Source organism: Ovis canadensis, chromosome 7, assembly GCF_042477335.2.
Source record: "Ovis canadensis isolate MfBH-ARS-UI-01 breed Bighorn chromosome 7, ARS-UI_OviCan_v2, whole genome shotgun sequence".
NCBI lineage: Eukaryota > Metazoa > Chordata > Mammalia > Artiodactyla > Bovidae > Ovis > Ovis canadensis.
In genome coordinates this window covers 26,732,087-26,755,548 of record NC_091251.1, presented here as the reverse complement: position 1 = coordinate 26,755,548, position 23,462 = coordinate 26,732,087, and the positions used below count along the sequence as shown (strand labels likewise).

Here is a 23,462-nt window from a genome sequence, read left to right as displayed (position 1 = left end):
AACCCATCTTTCTTCTTACTTTATAATTGTCTCTGTTAAAACTACTCTCCTCTATCGAAAAATACCAATTGTCTGTGATTCATGCAGTGCCCCAAAGGTGGGACAATGAAACATGGCTGTGGGTTCCCACTCTGCTTATGAAACTGAGTGTAAAGGAAGGAACCCATGCAGGGCAGACCCTCTACCAGGACAGTGGAGACTTACTTTTTGTCCTTCCCTGATTAAAGGTGTTGAATCATCTACCCAGTGATCTGCTCTCTGCTATCACATCAAGTCAGCCCAAGAGAAATAATTCACTTATTCATTCACTTATGCAAGAAATGGCAGGCACTTAGAGGAGCTGAAACACTGAGACTGTCAGTGGGATGGTGGTTGTCGGGGGACAGGGAGTGGGGAGTTAGTGTTTAATGGGTATGGAGGTTTGGTTTTTTAAGACAAAAAAAAGAGTTCTGGAGCTGGGTGCTGGTGATGGTTACACAACATTGTGGATGTAATTAATACCATTGAACTGCAGACTTAAAAATGGTTAAGATGGCAAATTTTATTTTATGGGTATTTTACCACAATAAAAAAATTAAGGAAAAAAACTAGAGAATGTCAGATCTAACTTAACTAAGGAAAAAAGTGTTTATGTGTTGTGGTGGGGGGAGACTAGAGATGGAGGTGAGACAATGAAGGACTAGATGAAAGCTTTTCTACCTGTCTCGAAGGTGAAAGTGAAAGTCACTCAGTGGTGTCTGACTGTTTGTGACCCCATGGGGCTATGCAGTCTATGGAATTCTCCAGGACAGGATACTGGAGGGGGTAGCCTTTCCCTTCTCCCGGGGATCTTCCCAACCTGGGGATCTTCCCAACCCAGGGATCCAACCCAGGTCTCCCACATTGCAGGCGGATTCTTTACCAGCTGAGCCACAAGTGAAGCCCAAGAATACTGGAGTGGGTAGCCTATCCCTTCTCCAGGGGATCTTCCTGACCCATGAATCGAACCGGGGTCTCCTGCATTGCAGGCGGATTCTTTATCAACTGAGCTATGAGGGAAGCCTACGTCTCAAAACTAGATCCCTATCCACTTGAGTCAAAACTCCTCAGTACCAGACACAAAGGCCCTCTGTGACCTGACCTCTGATTCCTAAAGCAGCCTGTCTTCTCTCTGCCTTCTAGCCTTGCCCCAAACTGCCCTGGCGCAGTCTCTTTCCTCTGCCTTCCTTCTTCCACTCCCTCCTCTGGGTAACTCCTTCACACCCTCTCTGAGTTAGTTCCGGTCACTCCTCCTCCAGGAAGCCTTCTCTACTATCAAGGGGGGCCGTCCTTTCTTCATGTTCTCCAGCTTCTGGGGGCTCCTGAGGGGCGTGGTCAGTGGCTTTGTGGTCAGGCTCCCGGTGCTCAGCACAGGGAATACCCAGTATGGTGGTTGCAATAAACACAGGGGCCTGGCCCCAAACAGCTGAAGTTATAGGATACGGGAAAATGGGAGACCTTGCAACAGGCTCCCACCTTGCTGCCCAGGAACCACCTGGTGGGGATGACTGCTTAAGAACCAATTCTTCCTGGGTGGATGTTATGAGATTCCCGGCCTCTGAGGAACAATGGGAAGATAAATGAGGTGACATTTATAAAGTATCACTTCAGATGCAACATGCTATGTGAGGGCCAATAATTAACTCGTAAGGCTGTGGCTTGTGCGAGGCATCTGGACACGGTGTCAGCTCCCTGCACTGCCTCTGCTTCCAAAGCCAGCCATCCCACCTTGATCCACAGCGTTTGTATTGTGTACAGCAAAGGGGTAAATTTCCTAGAGGAACGTCTGCTGTGGAAATCATGTCCCATTGTGAGAAGCACACAGCTGAAGGCCGTGGGAGGGTAACACTCGATAGGGGATGCTAGGGACATGGAGGCAGCTTGGGGCTACAAGGAACTCTCTAAAAGATATTCAGAGGAATAGTGGGGTGGGGGTATTAACTGTTCAATTTATTTCTGTATTTTGAAAGCATCTGATAGGAAATAGAAGGATTATACTAAGAATGGCCTTAGCTCCATTGAAGAGATGTCAGATGTAAGTTCTCGGCTTGGAGAGAGTTTCTGTTCTGCTCAAACATAATTATCACAACTTTAAGGGGAGATGCTGATGAGGGAAGATCTGTAGCTACTTGGGTTTATTCTGTTCAGAGTAAACTTAAGTACACACGGATTCCCACAGCCACAGACATATAAAACCATGCTACACAACCCCCAAATTCATGTGAATCCTCAGAACAGTGTTCATAAAATACTTTCTCTTGTTACAGCAGGCTCACATTCATTATCTCCTTTGGTCTTGACACCAACACTCTGAGGTGGGCGAGCACAGGATTATTCCCTGTGCTTTTCAAATGGGGAGCTGAGGCCCCTAGAGTGAAGAGGCTTATGTAAGGTCACTTGCTGAGTTATCAGATTCTGTTCAGTTCAGTTCAGTTCAGTCACTCAGTCGTGTCCGACTCTTTGTGACGCCATGAATCGCAGCATGCCAGGCCTCCCTGTCCATCACCATCTCCCGGAGTTCACTCAGACTCACGTCCATCGAGTCCATGATGCCATCCAGCCATCTCATCCTGGGTCGTCCCCTTCTCCTCCTGCCCCCAATCTCTCCCAGCATCAGAGTCTTTTCCAATGAATCAACTCTTCACATGAAGTGTCCAAAGTGCTGGAGCTTCAGCTTTAGCATCATTCCTTCCAAAGAAGTCCCAGGGTTGATCTCCTTGCAGTCCAAGGGACCCTCAAGAGTCTTCTCCAACACCACAGTTCAAACGCAGATTCTGTTATGGGGTGATTTTCAACACGAGACTGAACCCAGAAAACAATGGAGTTGGGGGAACCATTGCTAGTTCGCCTTGTTCCCCCCACATTTTACCCTTGCAATGTGTGTGTATGTGTGTGCGTGTGTGTGAGTATGTAGAATATCTGTTACAAGCCAGCAATCAGGGCATAAGATTCTCCCTCTAACATATTTGTGAAATGAGTAGTTCAATGCATCGCATCAAGGCGATAGATTACTGGTTAGTGTTTCAGAGAGTTTATCAACCACATGGAACAGATCTTTCAGAGCTAACAACTCTGGGGCTGTGAAAAGGAAAGCGTAGACCTCGTGGATGATAAACAAACATTAGAAAAACACCCTTTAGGTTTTGAAACAATTCCAGACATTCATTCTGTTTTAATTGCACTTCTGGCAATGCATATTAGCTGCCGGCCTTTGTGGAGCTAATAGCTCTAGAGCAATTCTCACCCAGGAGGAACCTGAGCCACACCTGTGCCAGTGCACAGCTCTGTCACTCTTTGTCCAGTATCCATATTTATCCCTCAGAGTGCTTCAGCGATAGTCATGACCTTGGCGGTAACTGTAGGGCCTTCTTTAGTCTGACCAATGCCTCCTAAAAATTCTTGTCTATCAAGCATGGACCTTGCCTCTCAGCTCTCTCTCTTTTTTCTATCAAGAAAGTATAAATTTGAAAGAAGTAGTATTTGACTGAAAGAAATTCAGGATATCTCAGGGGAAGCTGCTGGCATATCCAATTTAATATTGCCCTCAATGACTAAAGCTACTCCAAGCTCCAGAGAGTTAACTTTCCCAAGTAAATTCTAAAAGTGTATATGTGTGTGTGCATGTGTGTTAGGAGGATGAGGAAGGAGGAAAAGAGAATACAAATCAGAATGCTCTAAATATCAATCACCAATACTTCTTTTATTTCAGAAACCTCTTTGCTAGATCTGCAGTGATAAATTAAGTAAAATAACTTGTCAGCTAATCACTTTCAATCTTTCACATCAGACATTACTTGGTATTGTTCAAAAGAGAAACCAAGGGGCCTACCTAGATGATTCTGCTTTTACAGAGCCTTCTGATATCCCCAGATGGAGGAATGGAAGGTGACACAGGGCTAAAAGGGCAAGACAATCACTTGAAACTAAGCAGGGAAGTCAGTATTGAAAGAGGCCATCTGGACCATCTAAGACAAGTGCCTCATGTAACAGAAGAGGGGATGGGGCTTCTGGACTCATACAGCAAGACCGCAGGAGCTCTCAGCCACCTCTGGCTCCAGGGTGAGTATTCTCTATTGCCCCCGCTGCCCTCTTTCAGGGGGAAGGTACGGGTTCCATGAAAGGTGCTCAGGATTTGAAAAGGCTAGCAGCACAGAGATGGAGAGAAGGGAAGGACTCCTAATTTGAATGTGAATTTAAGAAGGGTACTTGGTTGCACAGGACACTTTTTGTACTGTTGTTATTACTGTATTTTAAATTACAGTTATATATTTTTGGCTGCTCTCGGTCTTCATTGCTGTGTAGGCGTTCTCTAGTTGCGGCAAGCGGGGCCTACTCTCTAGCTGTGCTGCACAGGCTTCACACTGCATTCATCACAGAGCATGGGCTCTGGGCGTGTGGGCTTTGGTAAGCTGCAGTTCATGGACTCTAGAGTGCGGGCTTAGTGGTTGTGGTACACAAGCTTGGTTGCTCCTTGGCATGTGGGATCTTCCTGGACCAGGGGTCAAATCTGTGCCCTATGCACTGGCTGGCAGATTCTAACCACTGGACCACCAGCGGAGTCCCGATGACAGCTATTTTTTAGGTAAAACAATAGCTCTCTCTTATTGAAAGCTTACCATGTGACAGGTCTGTGCCAGAGGTTTTTATATTTATTATCTCAAAGCCACTCTCTAAAGTAGTCATTATCATCTCCATTTCATATCACAGCCGTGAAGTAGCAAACTGGGGTTCCAATCTAGTTGCTACCAGTATGCCATAGTGCAACGAGCTCTGTGTCTGTGACTGCCATGGGCGGGCAGTGACAGTCCATCTGGGTCAGATTAGATCATCCACATGTGATGCTAAGTCTGTGCTGTCAAATTTATGAAAAATGACAGAAATTACATCTGCTGTTGGCTGCCCAGCATCTTTGTCTTCTTGTTCCAGGTAATGATATCCTCAACTTCCTTTCAGGAACTGTCCCTACTCCATTCTTAGCTATGTAAGAATTGAGAGTAACCTCACACTCAGCTCCAAGGAGGGGCCCCTGGTTAGCAAAGCCATACCCTGGCCACAGTGATCGGTTCAGGAGGGGCAAATGACCCAGTCAGGCCATTCAAGTGTTAGGAAGCACTTGCTGGGGCCTTCTGAGAAAGAAGCCTTTATGCTTTTCTGAGAATGCTGCCTGTTGAGATTTTCTCTCTTCCTACTACCTTGACCAAAGACAAGCTTCAGGAGCCACTGGCAGCCCCCCAGCAACCCTGGGGACCACCAGCCTAAGGATGGAGCAGATATTCTGCACAGTATTGGGGAGGGATGGAAAGTAACTGGGTCCTTGTTGATTCTGTGCCACTGGATTAATCCTTTCCTCCTGATTCTTTACCATCTGAACCATCAGGGAAACCTGGACTAAGCCTTCTCTGATGTCAGAGACAATCTCTGGATTTTCATTTAGCTGAGATAATAAAGTCTCTTTATTTTTTATTTTTACTTTAAAAAATTCTCTTTATTGTTAAAGTCACTTTGAGTTGGGTTTTCTGTTATTGAATATTAAACATTTTAAACTGATACGAATGGGTGGACCAAACCATGTGCCCACAATCCATGCTGGACACATAAGCCAACAAATGCTCTGATCACTCCCTGCATTAGTTACTCATTTGGCAATCAGTAATGAAGTTTCCACTCATCCCTTTCCCTTAAGATCATTAGCAATCGTCCCTCTTTAGAGTGTAAAAATATGCTGAGAAGATAAAGAAAAAATGAAAATGTCTTCAGCAAGTCATAAACTACTTCCCACACCTACTTAAAGTTTAAGGACTGCCTTAATACTCCATGTTTAATTGTTAATTGAGAGTTTAAAAATCAAAAATGCCAACTTTGCCTTCGATGAGATGGAAAATTATGCTGCTGTAGAAGGTAACATAATGTAAAACAGCCAGCATTACCAAGGCACACAAATGTTTTTGGTATGTAAAATTGCTTTGTAAAATATTTGCTCCATCTGCTGAAAGCGGCAAAGACAATTTTCCCTTGATAGCTAATGGCCCATTTCGACTGTGTGGCAAGTGATTCGCGGTGGTGGCGGCTCTCATTAAACAGAATGGTGAAAGTGCGGTATATAATTCCATACTTACGTAGCATTATCCACTCGCTGCTTCTCGAGGAGTCTGTCCCTCATTATCCAGGCCTCCACCTTGCACCAACACGCAGGCCTAGCAGTTGATTTGACTCGAGAAGCGCTTTGTTCAACTGAGGCACATATGTTTCTTCTGCATTCCAAAACTCAGCACAACTGCTTTGCCCCGACCAGAAACACTGGAGAGCTTCATTCCCTTTCAACTTTTCAGCTCCTCAATGGCTGTTTCTTTTTCCCCCTCTCCACAGGGGGCCCTGATTTTCTTTCTAGGCTCACCCTGTCTCGCTGCATGCTGGGGGTTTCAGTAGATAAAGATTAAGCATTTCTTGAAATTCTTAATTGAACTTTGCACATAAACAAAAGCAGGAAACATTTTTCCTGTGGGCTAAAGCCGCCCATAAAAGCCCGACAGACACGGCCCTTGGCTCATGGTAAATGTGATGGTTTGTGATCTTTCTCTTTAAAGGAGTTGTTTACACTATACCCTGAATTACTTCAACATCTGCTAAAGGAACAATTAAAAATAAATAATCCAGGGTGGTTTAAAAAAAGAAGAATCCGTTCATGTTTGGGGAATGATATTAAAAAGTAGTTATAGCAGCAAGTGGCAGATTTTTAAAAGGTATTTTTAATGTTGGAAAATGGGTTTAAAGGCAATTATATTAAATAATAGTGACGCCAAGTAAAAATATGACTGTTTTAAAGATTATGCAATATTTTAAAACAGAAACCACACAGTTTAAAAATCAACTATAAGTCGAAGTGGCCACCATACTTATTTTATGGCTAATAGGTTTCTTTCCAATCAGAGAAATATCACTGATTGAGAAAACTGCATATGCTGAAAAAGCTCTTTAGTTGAAAATTAAAAACAAAAGAAAACACGTGTGCCCATTGGACTTGATTTTCCATTCAAGTAGTGAGGGAAAGGGGTGAATTTGTCAAATGAAGTGAGAGGCTTACAGGAAAATTTATATTTTAATTTTATACCAAGGGGAGGGGCAAGCATCTGCTTTCCTTAATCAGGTTCTGCACCTTCCTTGATATTTCCACAGGTACAGAGGTATACAGTTGAGGCAGATGGGACAGCATTATCTATTTATCATTTTTTTCTACAGACCATGTTTATGAAAACACCAGGGTAACAAAGCACTGAATTCCCAAAATGAGGATTTGTTTACTCTGGCACAATCACACAGAAGTCCGGGTCTTCTCAAGGCCGTTCCCCTCTCGCCGAGGGGCACGGAGGACAGACGACCAGAAGCAAATGGCGCGGTGGCCGGCAGAGGAGAGTCAGCCCACTCTGACTCTGTTCCAAATACCCGTGCCTGCTCTGTGGCTTTTGGAAAAGCAGATATTTCCAAAAGAACTCCAACGGGGACTTCCTGTGTGTGAAAACACTAACCAATTCTTGTTCCTCTCATCTTTTGCTTTATTCCTTCCTTTCACGCCGTTATTGCGAAAAACTGGCAGTTAAATTCAATTGATTCAAAATATTCTGGATCCATATGGCCGCCAACCCTGGAGCTGAGGCGGCGATAGCGCCTCACTGCTGTTCTCAAGCATTTGCCTCTCCCCTAGTCCCCAGATGGTGGGAGTAACATTTAAACCTCCTTTTCTCTGCCTTGTACAATAGACCTTGGCACCATTTCAACTGTTTACTCCGGTAATTAACAGCTCTGATACCACAACAATTACAACTCCTACACTCTCACCACAATAATGCTATGAATTAGTGAGAGCTAATGGCTGGAAGGTAGAGCGTTTCCAGACTGTGAGATCTGTGCATTTTTAGAATAAAATAAAAGGTACAAACAGCACGCTTGCAGTAGACAATGATTACCTTGTAATTAGTTTACACAAAGCTTCCTATTTAATGGCAAAATGCTGTAATTAACGTGTGACAGAAAATCAAAGGGTACTTTGTAAGCATATGAAAAATTAACACTGCAGGCCCATAGCTTTATGTACTGATTAGAAGCATATTAAATCAATAGGACACACAAACCAACAGCTTGTATAGCTGATTATTATAGGTCCTCAGAAGGGGGACCCAGCTTTCGTTTAACTTGGGGAGGCAATTTTCCTTCTCCTGTCATCTTCCTCAGGCACTGAGAAGCACCTCCAACCCAACCCTGGCAGCTTCATGAAAATAACCACTGAACTGGAAGAAAACATTCTAAGTCATTTTCAGAGATAAGGAAAAATATGTAAATGATTAAGACTTTCCAATGATTGCGGTGACGTGCTGCTACACTAATTAGAAAAGATACCAACTGGAACCAGAAAAATGAAGCAAATGGGTCTCAATCTTGTGGTCAGGAAAATCTCTAGTTTATCAGGTCAATGCCTGTTTATTCAACATGTAGGATGCAAAAGTAACTGGAATTATTTTCTGTTTTCAAATTATAAGAAACCAGGCTGCTAGCAAGGCTTATTCTTTTAAAGGCATTATCTGGGTGAACCATTGGGTTAGGCACGCTTTGGTCCACAATCTTGTATCTTCAACAGTCACAATCCTATATGATAACTGATGCTTAGAACAATATTCTAGAAGCCTAAAAGGTGCTATAGGACCTTCTGAATCACCAGAAAAAGATTAAGTTGTATGTACTTGTTCAATACTACCTACAATTTAATTCTGATGCAATTTTATGGTAATGTTAATAACACATAGCATTTTTTGAGGTCTTATGTGCTAAATATTGATACATTGGCAGCCAATTCACAAGGGTCATCTCCTTTAATTCTTACTACCTCCTCCAGGAGACAGGTGCTAATATTATTTCTCTTTACACTTGAAGAGATAGAGGCTTGGACAGCTGAAGTGATTTGCCCATGGTTCCCCCTTGCCCCGGTAACCTCCATTTGCCTAGTCCATGGAACCCATGAAGCCAGACCACTTCCTACTTATCCTGAATGTTCAACTATTCAGACTGGTCTATTCCAAACCTTTTTCTGCTTAAAAAGAAATTTACCACATCAATCTGGAACAGGAGATATAAAGAAATATATAAAAAAATATTTGGTTGCTTATCCAAAAAGCAGGGTTTTTTGAACATGTGAATTGTCCAAAAGAAATCTTTAATTTTTCAGTAATTTTTACTCTTTCTGTGCACATGTTGATTTCTTAATGTAAATGCTTTGTTTAAGACAGTGTTCTCTGTTGAGAATGTTTTCATGGAATAAAATAATCTTTCCATGGTCCAAAACAAAACAAAACAAAAAGCTGGGCTTTAAATACTCACGATATTTTTAATGCCATGTCTGATTGTGAAGAAAGGCTGCTTACTCTAAGTTTTCTGAGAATTTACAGGTTCACTAAAATGATCTAGAAAAATTTGTCACCCCCATGAATGATCAAAAGGTGGCATCTCAAACTCACTATCCTCACCCACTCACATAAGTAGGTAAGTGAGGCAGCTGTGTTGCAAAGCTGAACCCTAGAGACTCTCTGACAGGGCTTCTTCCTCAAAACTCTGAGGCGTGTGTACTAATGGCTCTCTTTCCTCCCAGCCGACTAGCAACAGACAGCAGCTGCCCTGTCAGTCAGGAAAGGGAAGGCATTTGAGAGCAATAGCTATGGGACCTTTGTGTTGCCCACAAGTCTCTGTAGAAAGCAGACAACCTGCCACAAGGGCAGCAGGCCACAAAGGCAGGGACCAGAGGGAGAAGACTATTTCAGGGCTTTCAAATAGCGGGTCTTTTCTAAGTGGATTCAACTCAGTGTGGCCAGGGCAGGGGACCAGGAGGAGTGGATGTGGTTTCCAAGCTAGATGCGGATCATTGACTAGCTATGTGAACTTGGGCAATCATTTCACTTCCAAGGAATCTATTTCTCCATCTGTAAACAGAATAACAATACCTTCCTTCTCAAAGTGGTGTGGAAGTAAACGAGTAAAAACTTCAGAGGTTTTCTGAGACAGAATGAGTCAATTCAAGTAAAGTGCTGAAATGCCTGGCACCCAGTTGTCCCTTGCCATCAAGGAGGATTGATGGTAGGACTCCCATGGATAACAAAATCCAAGAATCCTCAAGTCCCAAATATAAAATGGCATTGCTCACCCTTGGTATGTGGGTTCCACATCTGCAGATTCAAATATGCAATGATACAAGGAAATGTCAAAACATTTCCTTGTGTATTCATGCCTAGTCTGTGTGCCTGTGTGTAGTGTATTCCTGGGTCTGTGTGCATGCATGCTAACTAGCTTCAGCTGTGTCCAGCTATTTGCGACCCCATGGACTGTAGCCCTCCAGGCTCCTCTGTCCATGGATTTCCCAGGCAAGAATACTAGAGAGGGTTGCCATGCCCTCCTCTAGGGGATCTTCCTGAACCAGGGATCAAACCTGCATCTCTCGCCTATCCTGCATTGGGAGGTGGGTTCTTTATCACTAGTTCCACCTGGAAAGCCCACTCATGGGTCTGTGTGCTTAGTTGCTAGTTGTGTCTGACTTTTTGTGACCTCATGGACTGTAGCCTGCCAGGCTCCTCTGTCCATGGGGATTCTCCAGGCAAGAATACTGGAGTGGGTTGTCATGCCCTCTTCAAGAGGATCTTCCCAACCCAGGAATCAAACCCAGGTCTCCTACATTGCGAGTGATTTCTTTACTGTCTGAGCCACCAGAAAAACCCAAGAATACTAGAGTGGGTAGCCTATCCCTTCTCCAGGGGATCTTCCTGACCCAGGGATCGAACCGGGGTCTCCTACATTGCAGGTGGATTCTTTACCAGCTGAATTACCAGGGAAGCCCATTCGTGGGGGTCTACAAAATCTCATGTCTAGGCCAGCATTCTGGCAGCTACTTTTCTAATGCAGTGTCACCAGGTGTCACTACTAACAAGCCAGTTTTCCAGGAGTGAGGGAGCGAAGTTTGCCTTTATAAACAGAAAGGGAACGGCACAAGGGCTAGTACCACAACAACTGTCTCCCTGCACTGTCTTAGGTGAGAGTGTCTAGGAAGGTTTTTTCCCCTACAGGGGTGTCTTTGCTTAAGCCTTTATTCCTACTAAATGAAAATAAATTCTCTCGTCTCTGGAGTGGCAACTTTGGAGCATGCACACATGTGTAGATTCACTGAAACTTAATAGGCATTGAGTATTTAAGTGAGTTTGTTGGAACCTGTTGGGGGAAGTAGATTATGTTAGCTGGCAGGATAGGCACAGATGGTAAACAATCTGCCTGCAATGCAGGAGACCCAGTTCGATCCCTGGGTCGGGAAGATCCTCTGGAGAAGGGAATGGCAACCTGCTCCAGTATTCTTGCCTGGAAAATCCCATGGACACAGGAGCCTGGTGAACTACAGTCTGTGGGATTGCAGTCGGACATGACCTAGTGACTAACACTTTCACTTTCAGGATGAAGAGAGTAAGGTTTGTACCAAGACAGGATGGAACAACTGAGAGTTGTGCTCTTTTTATTGTGGCTATTACGTAACATCCTGCTTTTCCTAAAATCACTTACATGTCAACACTGATTTTTAAAATGTGACTTCAGTGTTTTATCATTTGTTGATTCCATGACTTTGTTTCAAGTCAACTGCAACCAAATAACTCTGGTTCTCAATTAGATAGGTGAAAAAAAGATGACCCTTACAGATCCTGGAGTCCACACTGAATCATGACTACATCTAAAACCAATATCTGCACAAGACGCAAGAGAATCTCAAAATAGTTCAAACCCCTATAAACAGCACTGTTTTTAATCTGTTGCCTACAACATACCAATGAGAAAAATCATGGTGTCGTGTCATAAACTGCTATGCAAATGATGCTATTTGTGAGTATTAACATAATTTAGTGCCTACAGTCATATTCTCATTTCTAATAATTCTCCCAGAATGGAGTCTTTCTCTGGACTCTTAGCCTGCAGGATAGTCTTTCATCAAGAAGCTGAAATTTTTAATAACCTGCCAGCATATGTTTTCCATGTGCCAGGCTAGGCTTGATGACACAACATCTTCATTATCAAAAGAAACAGGTCTGCAAACTGTAATAGGACATTAAAACATGCCTGTGCTCATAAAGTAATGCTTTGATGTCTAAACGTGCACCATTATGATGGTCTTCTGGAACAAAGGATAGTTCTAATCCTAAATTCTCAATAGCTACACTCAGTGGAGATTGCAGTTCACTGCCACTCTGAATGCGATTTCACTTTGAAGGCAAAAGAATGTCAATAGTCTCCTAACAACAAAAAAAAGCTCTTCAGAAGTACTTTATTTTTTTATTTTTGGCTTCTAACAACATCATGGTCAAGCACAGGTCTCAGAACGTGGAAAGATTTCATAATAATTGTTTTCCCTTGTTAAGTTAAAAAAAATTTAGACAGATCATTAATTATTCATAAGTGCCACATTTGACAACATTAACAATAATGCCAAATGTAATTGGTGGCAATTTAAAATGGTATAGTTTAAAATATTTGAAATGAAATAATATATATTCAGATTTCTAAATGCAATTCAGCTATATGTCAATATATTAAATATTTTTAAAACTTAATAAAAACATCTCAAATTTATCATAGTATAGTATCAGGAGAATTCTATAAAAATTATTGATTTGAAATACTGAGGCAAGCAAATACTTTGCACATTAACACTGGGGCTTCCCAGGTAGTGCTAGTGGTAAAGAACCTGCCTCCCAATGCAGGAGAGGAAAGAGACTTGGGTTTGATCCCTGGGTCAGGAAGATCCTCTGGAGGAGGGCATGGCAACCTACTCCAGTGTTCTTACCTGGAGAATTCCACGGACAGAGGAGCCTGGGGGGCTACAGTCCATGGGGTCGCTAAGAGTCGGACATGACTGAAGCGACTTAGCACACAAGCACGCAAACATTTCAATTTTTTAGATTAAAAAAGTCATACTTTTCATGGTTTAATCTCAACAGTTTTGCTTAAAAAACTTTTTAAATACAAGATGAAATAAAATCCAGTCCAAGGAGAACACAAGAGCAACCTCTATGGGCCTCTGGGCCTCAAAATTAAATACATTTTCCGTTCCTTGTTTTATTTTTTTCTTAGGAGAGTAATTCACTTTGGTATCCTTTAAATAATATGTAAAAAGCTGGCCATGACAGGTACTTCATTAAGTCCATTCACTGATGGAGGAGGAAGAAAAGCCCTAAATAGATCATGAGGAGAACTAACATTTATCAAAGGGAACTCTCTCGTCTGACTGTTTTCTAGACTTATTCATCATCTCATTTTCACAAGAATAATGTGGTTCTCTCTGTGTGCTGCTCCCTTTCTATCACTGGTATCTTGATTCATCTGCTTCTGTAGTGGGATGCTCAAAGCAGGTGCAAATCACTGCACAGCCACCACTACAGAATTTGGCAGGGAAAAAGGAATCAGTTCATGGAAAATTTGTGTCTGAATTTTCCTCATCAGTTATACTTTCATCAGTAGTGAAAAACAGAGATTTGAGATTAAGTGAAGTCAGTGAGACGAGGTCTCTGAATGCAAAATGATGCCGTTTTCAGAATGGTGGGTTTAATTCATATATGAAGCCATATAAAACTAATTATTAAGCAACTTTGAAACAGACTAAGAAGTTGTACAATTCATCCTCCCACCAATATACGTGGAAAAATCCATATACATCACTCATGTATTAAGAGTTTTTACCTATTATTCTGTTCTTGCCTGGAGATTTTCTTGCTGGAATGTATTATTTTCTCAACATCTCACAGGGACCAGCAGTTACATAAATTTCCTTGAATTGTCTTCAAAAACGTATGACTGCTGACAGAAAGCTATTAAACATTAGCTTCCAGGTGACAAGCATTCACTAATAGAATTTCCCTCTCACAATAAAATACAACTAGCTTAATAACAACAGTTGGTAGAAGCATATGATCTAGAATGACTTAGAGCAAATGATTAGATTTGAAATGTTATTTGGCTATCATAAAAAACACTACTTCCTAATTATTATCATAATCAATTTGAGGATTTTTTAGGGATCTAAGAAGAAACATTTAAGATAACCTGATCAACCTCATTCACTTTGTACAGAAAAACTAAGGCCCAGGAAAGTAAAAAATTGCCTAAGGTCTCAACTGCTGATAGGTAACTCAGCTGAGTCTACAAGAAAGTGCCTTATCTCCTAGCTAAGCCTTTTGCTTTATCTCCTATCTGTTCACAGACACTTTGGGTTTATGTTACCACTGAATACTCACTTGTGCCCATTTCTTTCTCCAGTCTTCACGACTGTATCTCTGACTCTCCTTTAGGACCCAGCTGTAGCACTTTAGGTGGGAGGGAATGTCACAAAACGCAGTCCCATTTCCTCCAAACTCATAGTCCGCTTTAAAGAGCCAGCGTTGGATTTCCAGGTGATCGATGACCAGCTGACTCACCTGTTCTATTATCTGTGGGGCCAAAGATACAGCAACAGTTAATTTCCTGGATTCCTTCTTATCGTGTTAACTTAGCTGTAGCACTTCTCACGTCTTTATTTCAAACTGTTCCTTTGGTTATCTTCTAGTTACTAACACAGATTAGAAGTTTTAAGTGATATGTGTTTGTGTGTGTATATGTTGGGTTGGCCAAAAAGTTCATTAAGGGTTTTTCCATAAGCTGTTTGGAGAAGGCAATGGCACCCCACTCCAGTACTCTTGCCTGGAAAATCCCATGGATGGAGGTGCCTGGTAGGCTGCAGTCTGTGGGGTCACGAAGAGTCGGACATGACTGAGCGGCTTCACTTTCACTTTCCACTTTCATGCATTGGAGAAGGAAATGGCAACCCACTCCAGTCTTGCCTGGAGAATCCCAGGGATAGGGGAGCCTGGTGGGCTGCCATCTCTGGGATCGCACAGAGTCGGACACGACTGAAGTGACTTAGCAGCAATAGCAGCATAAGCTGTTATGCAAAAATGCAAATGAACTTTTTGATTGACCCCCATACATGAATATGGTATAAAGAAATCACCAACCAAAGGGACCAAAGACATGTTTAAAAGTATAATCTTATTTATGAGAAATTATGAAATTATCACATGCTGACTTTTGAAGGCAAAAGAAAAAATCTGAATATCTGTAATTGAATCTTAATATTGTTCTCTTCCTTTTTCGGAGAAAAATGTGTTTACTTATTGATTCTTCAAATGATTCTTTTATAGTTTCAAGACTATAAAAAGTTATAGTCTTGAAAACTTAAACTGTTTGGAGCTTTGCTGAGCTTTAAAGTGTTATAATCTATAAAATATTTAATTTTTTTCTCATTAGTATACATGAAATACATTTGTTTGGCCAGTCAATTGACCAAGTGTGTTATATGTATTATATGAACAAGACAGATAAAGGAGGTTAAAAAAACTCGTGAAAGCAACTTTATTGGAATACACACCTCTCCTACATCTTATCTGAAACTTTTCTCAAGAACTGGGCTCAGTCACGTGAACGTTTCAGGGGTAGACATGCAAGCTTGAATATCACAATAATAATAATAATAATAATAATAATAACTATAATAGTTAACATCACTGAACTCTCAGTAGGCTTTAGGCCTTTGGCATGGCTCTTTACACAAATCTTCTCATTGAATACTCACAAAAACCTATGAAATAGGCACCATTATTAATTCTATTTTATGTATAAATAACTGAGACTCAGGTAATTTAAATAACTTGCCCACGATCACACAAGACTGAGTCCCAGAACAGGGACTCCACCCAGGCTGCTCTGAGTCCAATACCTAAGCCCATTTCTTCTCCACTATGCTATCCATCTCAAGCTACAGAGAGGCAGAGAAGGGTGAGGTGGAGAAGGAAGTCAGGAGCAAGAGAAGCAACTTCCTTTACAGTCAATAAGCCATTTGGATAAGTTTGAATCAGAAAAAGTCTATAGCAAGATTACTTAATTATAGGTAATACTGTTCTAGTAGAGCCTTGGTGAAAAATAACTCATTAGACCACAAAGTGATTTTTTTGTTTGATCTTCTTATCAGACTTTCTAATCTATATTGAAAGAAACAATATTAAGTGTTCCCTCTCCTGAGCCTACCCCATGCTATTCTTGGCCATGGTCTGTGCTTAAGGAGGCTTCTGCAACACTGTTCTCTTCTCTTTTTGGTGAGTTTTGTTCACCAAATGGATTTTTTTAAACTACAGAATGTGAGAGGACTCATAATTCTGGAAAAAAATCTGTTGAAATCTGGAACTGGAAGATTAAAATTATTTTGATTAAAGGCACAATCTGTTCTTTTGAGCTGGGTCTTTCCAGCCAATCGTCCTGGAGATGCTACAGTGTACAGCAGTGTTGAAGTGATACTAACACAGACATACTTGGGACCCCTGGAAGCCCCATGCAACCATAGGGTATTCAATTAGGGTGAAAATGAAATTGTCTCAGCTCCCTAATTATCAAGTAGTGTCTAGGGATAATGTGGGTGTTTAAATGACAAGTACTCTGGTCTACACACCATATGGCTATGAGCATAGCCTAGGAAGGCTTTTAAAAATGTGTCTTTCAAAGTTACATCCCTTCTTTCTCTAATGTTGTGTTCAGAAGACAGATTCCATTATGGTCATATGCTGCACAAGAAGAAATAGTTCTTGGCCTGTTAATGTCCAATAAGATTCTCTTGCCAGTATAAGGAAAGATATTCCGGCACAGTCCTTTTCATTGTATGTTTGGATATATTGCATATTTGGAAGTTTCAGCTACTAACAGAATTATTATCTGCTTCTTCCAAATCCTATTATTTGTTGCTTCTGAGAATCCTATAAATGGGTATCTGTTGATGGATTCCCTACAGTAATGAAAAGGATCAATAGTATTGTAAAGACTATACCACTGGAAAGAATTATGTGCTATCTTTAAGTGAAAATTGAACAGTGCTTTAAAATAGCATTGCCATTTTTGATTATTTAACCAAAGCTGTCAATATTTCATATGGAGCACATGCCAGAAAGAGAAGTTGCCTGGTTACTTTATGGATCAAAACAGGAAATGCCCACTGTGCTCAAGCTGGACTTAAAAAATAAAATAAATTACTTAATCATAAAGTAAATGACTTTATGTTATTGCCAAACATTTATCATTTTCTATTTGAGTCTATCTATTCAAAAGATGTAATATATTTTTTAATTGCCATACATTTTATACTGGTGTAGGGCAGAAAGAGAAAAATGTCTACTGCTAAAATCCAACTGATAGCTAGGAATATTTATTAACCTAAATTAAAATAATCACAGCTTTCTTTCACCAGCTTTAAGTTTATGAAGCACATCGGTAAAAAGTCAATGTTACTGATTCATTACCATCTGCAAATTCAAAATGCTGACATGTTCAGATAGATTAGGTAGAATAGGCATTATCTGGAAAAATCTCAATGGAGTGTTTCAATTCTTGACCTCAGACATGTGGTTTCGAAATAAGTAGTACAGACCTCAGTTATGACTTAGTTTATTGTGATACAATTTGCACACACCATAGGTGAAATGACACCCTTTAAATCCAATTTATCTTTGAGGAGAGGTTTTTATCCTACTTCTGAATATCAGCATTAGAGTGAAGCTTTACTGCATTAAAGATTCCTGTATCTTTTACCACAATTAACATATAAAGTTCTAAAATACTTCATAGCATCAATGGGGACAAAAGCAAGACTCACTCAATATAAATAGTGCACATACATTCTAAGGTTTTGAGGACTGTTTAATGTAACACACACGTATGAAATTGTATCACTTAAAAATGCATTTCACTTGTAATATGTCTATGAGCCTAGTATTCTACAGGGAAGCAGAGTTAAGCAATCCACTCTGTTACCTTCAAATTCCAGTGGAGGTTAATGATAACGGAAGGGACACATGAGGTCAGGGGAAGCCTCTCTCTTCTAATCCTATTAAGATAGCCTGTGCCTTTTCTAGACTGCCCTCTTTAAAAGAAACTTCCTTCATGAGTCCATGTATTATTGCCCATGAACACTCTATCTAGTAAGATTGAAACAATCTGGGGGCAATTTAATAATTGCCAGTTAGTCTCTGAAAAGCATGATGTGTTGAAAGACTTGGTTCGGGGGCTCAGCAGCTAAGAGGTGCAGAGCATCAGGATCAGGCAGCTAAGAGAAGTAGCATTACCCCTAAATATTGTCCCTCACAAGCACCCTCATTTTGTCTTTTAGTTTCCCCAGAAGTAGGTGCCCCAAATCACTTGTGATTGGCTCAGAGGAATGGTTAAGAGATGGAATGAAACAGAGGTTAGGAAATGTTAACAACTATTTGTCTTTTAGTTTCTTTATTGTAAAAAAAGATAGCAGTTAATTGTGAGAACTCCTGCCAGAGCAAACTTAGAGTGGCTAATTTCTAGTTCTCTAGTGGGTAATTTTGTAGTGACTATTATGGTTCTTCAGATATCAGGGCCCTAACTATCTTTTGGAAGAATGCACAGCCATAGACTTAGACCAGGGCAAATTCAGAAGCAGAGAGTTTTCCTCCTGGAGCCATTTCACTTCCCCTTTCTGGGGTGTTCCCCCTTTCTTTATGGCCACTTACTGAACAGCCAGGATTTGGGTTTTTTTTTTTTTTTTTTTGTAGAGCCATGGATATCCGTAGTCTGCCACATCCCCTTTGCAATATGACTCCCTAGAGCTCTCCAAACCTGCTCCTTTTAGCCCAAACTGACTCTCACATTTCTTAGGGTCCTACTAAAATGACTAGCTAACTAATATGATGATGAACTAATCCATATTAAGGCAATAAATATTGATAGCAGATGAATACATGAGTAAAGCCTTCAGTTCCTTAATCCAAATGAATAAATACTTTCAGAATGACAATTTCTGTAAGGCCCATAGGAAGATACTTTGAAACACCAAAGGACTAAAGTGTGTTGTGCTCAGTCATGTCCAATACTTTTGCAACTTCATGAACTGTAACCCACCAGGCTCCTCTGTCCATGGGATTTTCCAGGCAAGAATACTAAAGTAGGTTGCTATTTCCATTTCCTACTTCAGGGAATCTTCCCGACACAGGGATTGAACCTGCGCCTCTTGTGTCTCCTGCACTGACAAGTGGATTCTTTACCACTGAACCACCAGGAAAGCCTGAAGGCTAAAGCAGATCCCATCAAATCAACTCAAGTGTTCCATAACATTCTTCATTGGATAGGGCTGACTCCAGAAGGCCTAAAAAGTTCCTACAAGGTCAAGAGAATGTGAAATATTTAAACAGAGCCTCACTTGTCCACCCTGCTTACCTGCTGGTGACTGTAGATGCTATATATTCCAGGAGGGACTGGCACATTTGCATTCTCAAAGACCCGTTTGCTTCCAGACTTGGTGCTATAGAAATGAGCTAGTTCAGGCTCTGGGCCTAGGATGGGTATGTTTAACATATCTGCCACAGCCAGATCATCTCTGTGGAGGAGCCCGCTGACAATGTAGGCTTCTTTCCCTTGGATGAGATTTTTTATTCTTTTGATTGCCTTGGGACTGTACATCAGGTGAGTAGCCAGGCACATATGCTGCTTCTGGGGGGAGATCATAATATTCTTGTTAAAAGGTGTTCTTTTTCTAGTCCATACACCTAATCTATAATGTTGCACACAATAAATGCATTATTAATAGCAAGCTGGGTTGTGACCTATCCTGTTGTTTAGCAGTTTAAAATGATAAAAGCTGTTGGGGCGAGGCTCCATAATCGCTCACATCTTTAGTGTGTTGGAAATAGGCTCACTGGGAATAGAACTAATTACTACACATCTGTATTTATTTGATCCACGTGGAATTATCCTTCTGTCAGAAGGAAAAGAAGCTGGCGGCCTTTGGATAATAGTGATTCATCTCTGCAACACTTCTGGCATGGTTTAACACTAAAGCGTCTGGAAAATCAATACAAAAAAATGAAGAAAAGAGCCTCCTAATATTCTTCAGTATTCAGAGCTCCTAATCTGGCAACCCTTTAAATGATTCAGTAGGAAAAGGTACTTGACTTGATACCCTCTTCCCAAAGTTCTACCACAAATTCCATTCCAAGAGTACATATTTTTATGATGATTATCATGGTTCTTGGCCAGAGAGGACTCATGAATGGAAAATATTTGAGAATTTCCCCAACACTCAAATTCCTCTTTCAATGGAAAACTCTTTTTAGTTTTGACTACTTACAGCCAGCTCAGCAATACATGTGACTGTCTCCTTCAATTAAATAAATAATTCTGGCATGTCTAACAGGGGCAGAGGATGGAGCCAGATGGTCAGCACAAACCAAAACTAATACAAGCATGTCTCTGTGCTCAAGGAGTGGGAACACAGATGAGTACAGTTAATGCATAATTAATACAAGGCAGAGAAGGGCCATAAGGAACTACAGAGGGCCTTGGAGGCATAGAGGAGGGAGGCAGAAGCCACATGCTAGTGGGAAGAGCTGAAAAGGCAAATCACTTATCTCAGTTGGGCCTCAGTTTTCTCATCTGTAAAATGAGTATAATAATAGTACCCATCTCATAGGGATGCTGTGAGTATTAAATGAGATAATGCATGTAAAGCACTTATAACAGTGCTTGGATATAATAAGCACTTATTAGCAGATGTTATATTATTACTGTTATCTGCTAATATTATTGTTATAAAAGAGGTTGGGGTTAAGGTAAATTTTGAAGGATGGGTAGGATTTTATCAGGTGAGGATGAGCATAGCCTAGGGATGGAATATGAGAACCCAAATGAAGTCACTGAGTCATGTCCGACTCTTTGTGACCCCGTGAACTTAGCCCACCAGGCTCCTCCATCCATGGGATTCTCCAGGCAAGAATACTGGAAAGGGTTGCCATTTCCTTCTCCAGGGGACTCTTCCCGACCCAGGGATCGAACCCAGGTCTCCTGCATTGCAGGCAGACGCTTTCACCTCTGAGCCACCAGGGAAGCCCTCATGAGAACCCAAGATTGTGCTTATTTCTCTAGAGCAGAGAGCATCATGGCACATGAGAAAGTCCTGGGGCTTAGGAGTCAAATGGTTCTTTGAATCCAGTTCTGTCCCTAACAAATAACCTGAACTTGGGCAAATGACTTAGACTCCTTGAGACTAAGTTTCTCCATCTGCCGAGTGGGAATAAAAACAACCATTTGATGGGCTCCTCTAAGGATAAAATAAGATTATGAATGTTTAACACCTGTTATAATGCATGGCATTGAGTTGACATTCTATCGATGGTATTAAAAATTATTATGGAGAAAACTTAAAGTCACTAAAATGTCATGCAAATAATATAATGCAAGACATGAGAGTCTTAATGGAATTTAAAGGATTTTGTAGAGTGTAGATTTTTGTAGACTCCCCCCATAGTCTAGTCAAAATTCTATTCAACAAGGCCTTAAATTGTGGAGAAATTCTGAGCCACTACTTTGGGGAATATCAGGCGCACGAGTTTGCAAACTGTTAGAGGATATAAATGCTGAGTATAAGAGAAAGGGACCGAGAAGACCCCCTGGATTTCAGTCCTATCTGAATTTGTAACTTGCCAGTTGATTTAGAAAACCTGATCTTTCTGAGCCTTGGTTCCCCACATTCAAATGAGGGGTTGAACCAGAAGTCTGTAGGGTCCTTCCAGCTGTGATGTAATGTTAAAACCAAAGCTCTTCTGGATATACTATTTAATGGGTACAGAGTTTCTTCTTGGGATTTTGAAAAAGTTTTGAAACTGGGTAACACGACGATTGTACAACCATGTGAGTGCACTGAATGCCACGGAACTGTACAATTCAAATTATTTAAATGGTAAATTTTATGCTATGTATATTCTGCCTCCCCCTCAAAAAAAGATACCCCCAAAAAATTTCTCTGAGAGAGGATTTTATGATTCACCCTATTGAACCCTCCCTTCAGAGTAAGTGATCTAAGTTCCTTTTGTCTATGGAATATGACTTTTCTACATAATTTAAATCCTTTTTCAAAACCTGCCTTTAAGAATGCAGCTCTAGGAAATCCAGCGTTCCACTGGACAATGAATGGTGACAGCACCTCGTGAGTTTGTGTTTCCCATCTGATTGCTCACTGTTTATCCCCCTGTTTATTATTTCACTCCCTTCCTTTCCTTACAAATTATTCCAATGAGGAAATGTGAAAAAATATGTCTGGGAGAACTGACGACTTGAGTCACAAAGTATATGGTGGACTTTTCAGGGACCTGGAAGGATGTTTCAAAGGGGACAGTCTCCTCATGTCAAGTTCCCAAGGTCTCAGCACTTTGGCATGTACTCTTCCATTTGATCCATATGACACAATTAGCAGTCCCTCTTTTGGAGATGGGGAAACTGAGGCTAGGGTGATTTGCCCATAGACACACAGCTGGTACACAGCAGAGGCAGGATTATTATTCATTATTATTTAATTTATTTTTTTATTATTCTTCTTCATTATTAGCACAGTTCTCATACCAGGGCTGCCATGATTTCTCTCATTTTACAGAGCAGTGAGGTCTGAGGTTTTATGAAGTGTGATGAGGGGATGGCAGATACAGCAACAGAACCTAACGTGAATGTTCTGAGCACATTTCCAGCCAGAATGAACTTCTGTCTCCTCTAGGGCTGCTTGTCTCCACTGGCAAGCACTCTACCCAACTCTGTTGTGTCATCTGCAGGCATGCCTTATTCTTCAGGCAAGATGGTCCCATGGCATTGTGTTCAATGTGTGCTTGATCAAGATTTGACTGTAAGTGATGGCAGAGCATTTCTGACTGCAGGTCTGGTGTGACCATGTAGAGACGGTCAGTATCATCAGATCAGTATCATCCAGTATCATCTGTGGATTTATACAGATGACAGAAATCTAAAATGTTCCTAATGCCATAACATTATGTTGCTGTTTAGTTCCTCAGTTGTGTCTGACTCTTTTGTGACCGCATGGACTGCAGCCCACCAGGCTCCTTAGGCAATAGGATTTCCCAGGCAAGAAAACTAGAGTGGGTTGCTGTTTTCTTCTCCAGGGGATCTTCCTGACTTAGGGATCAAACCCACGTATCCTGCTTGGCAGGCAGATTCTTTACTACTGAGCCGCCTAGGGAGCAACCCACTCCAGTATTCTTGCCTGGAAAATTCCATGGACAGAGGAGCCTTAGGGGCCACAGTCTATCAGGTTGCAAAGAACTGAACATGATTGAACAACTGAGCATGCACACATGCACCTGGGAAGCAATTCCAAAACATTATCGTTACAATTAACTTCCCAGCACTTTTTTTTTTCTGGACCCGAAACAAAAGGTAGTTGTTTAGGAAGTCTTCATAAACATCAAAATATTCGAAAGTAGACATGATGACTTTGTAACAGTATTTTTCACCATTATAGATTCAAAAATTGTATAGTAAATTGGAGAGATGTACAA

At 41.1% G+C, this 23,462-nt stretch overlaps 1 protein-coding gene across 1 annotated transcript in view; it reads right to left on the bottom strand.

Moving 5' to 3' along the window:
• Positions 1-23,462, bottom strand: part of IQCH (IQ motif containing H) — a 229,438-nt gene that overhangs the window by 67,779 nt on the left and 138,197 nt on the right. Inside the window, 2 exon segments of the mRNA XM_069597379.1 lie at positions 14,319-14,510; positions 19,342-19,614. Coding sequence (XP_069453480.1) covers positions 14,319-14,510; positions 19,342-19,614 — 465 coding nt within the window.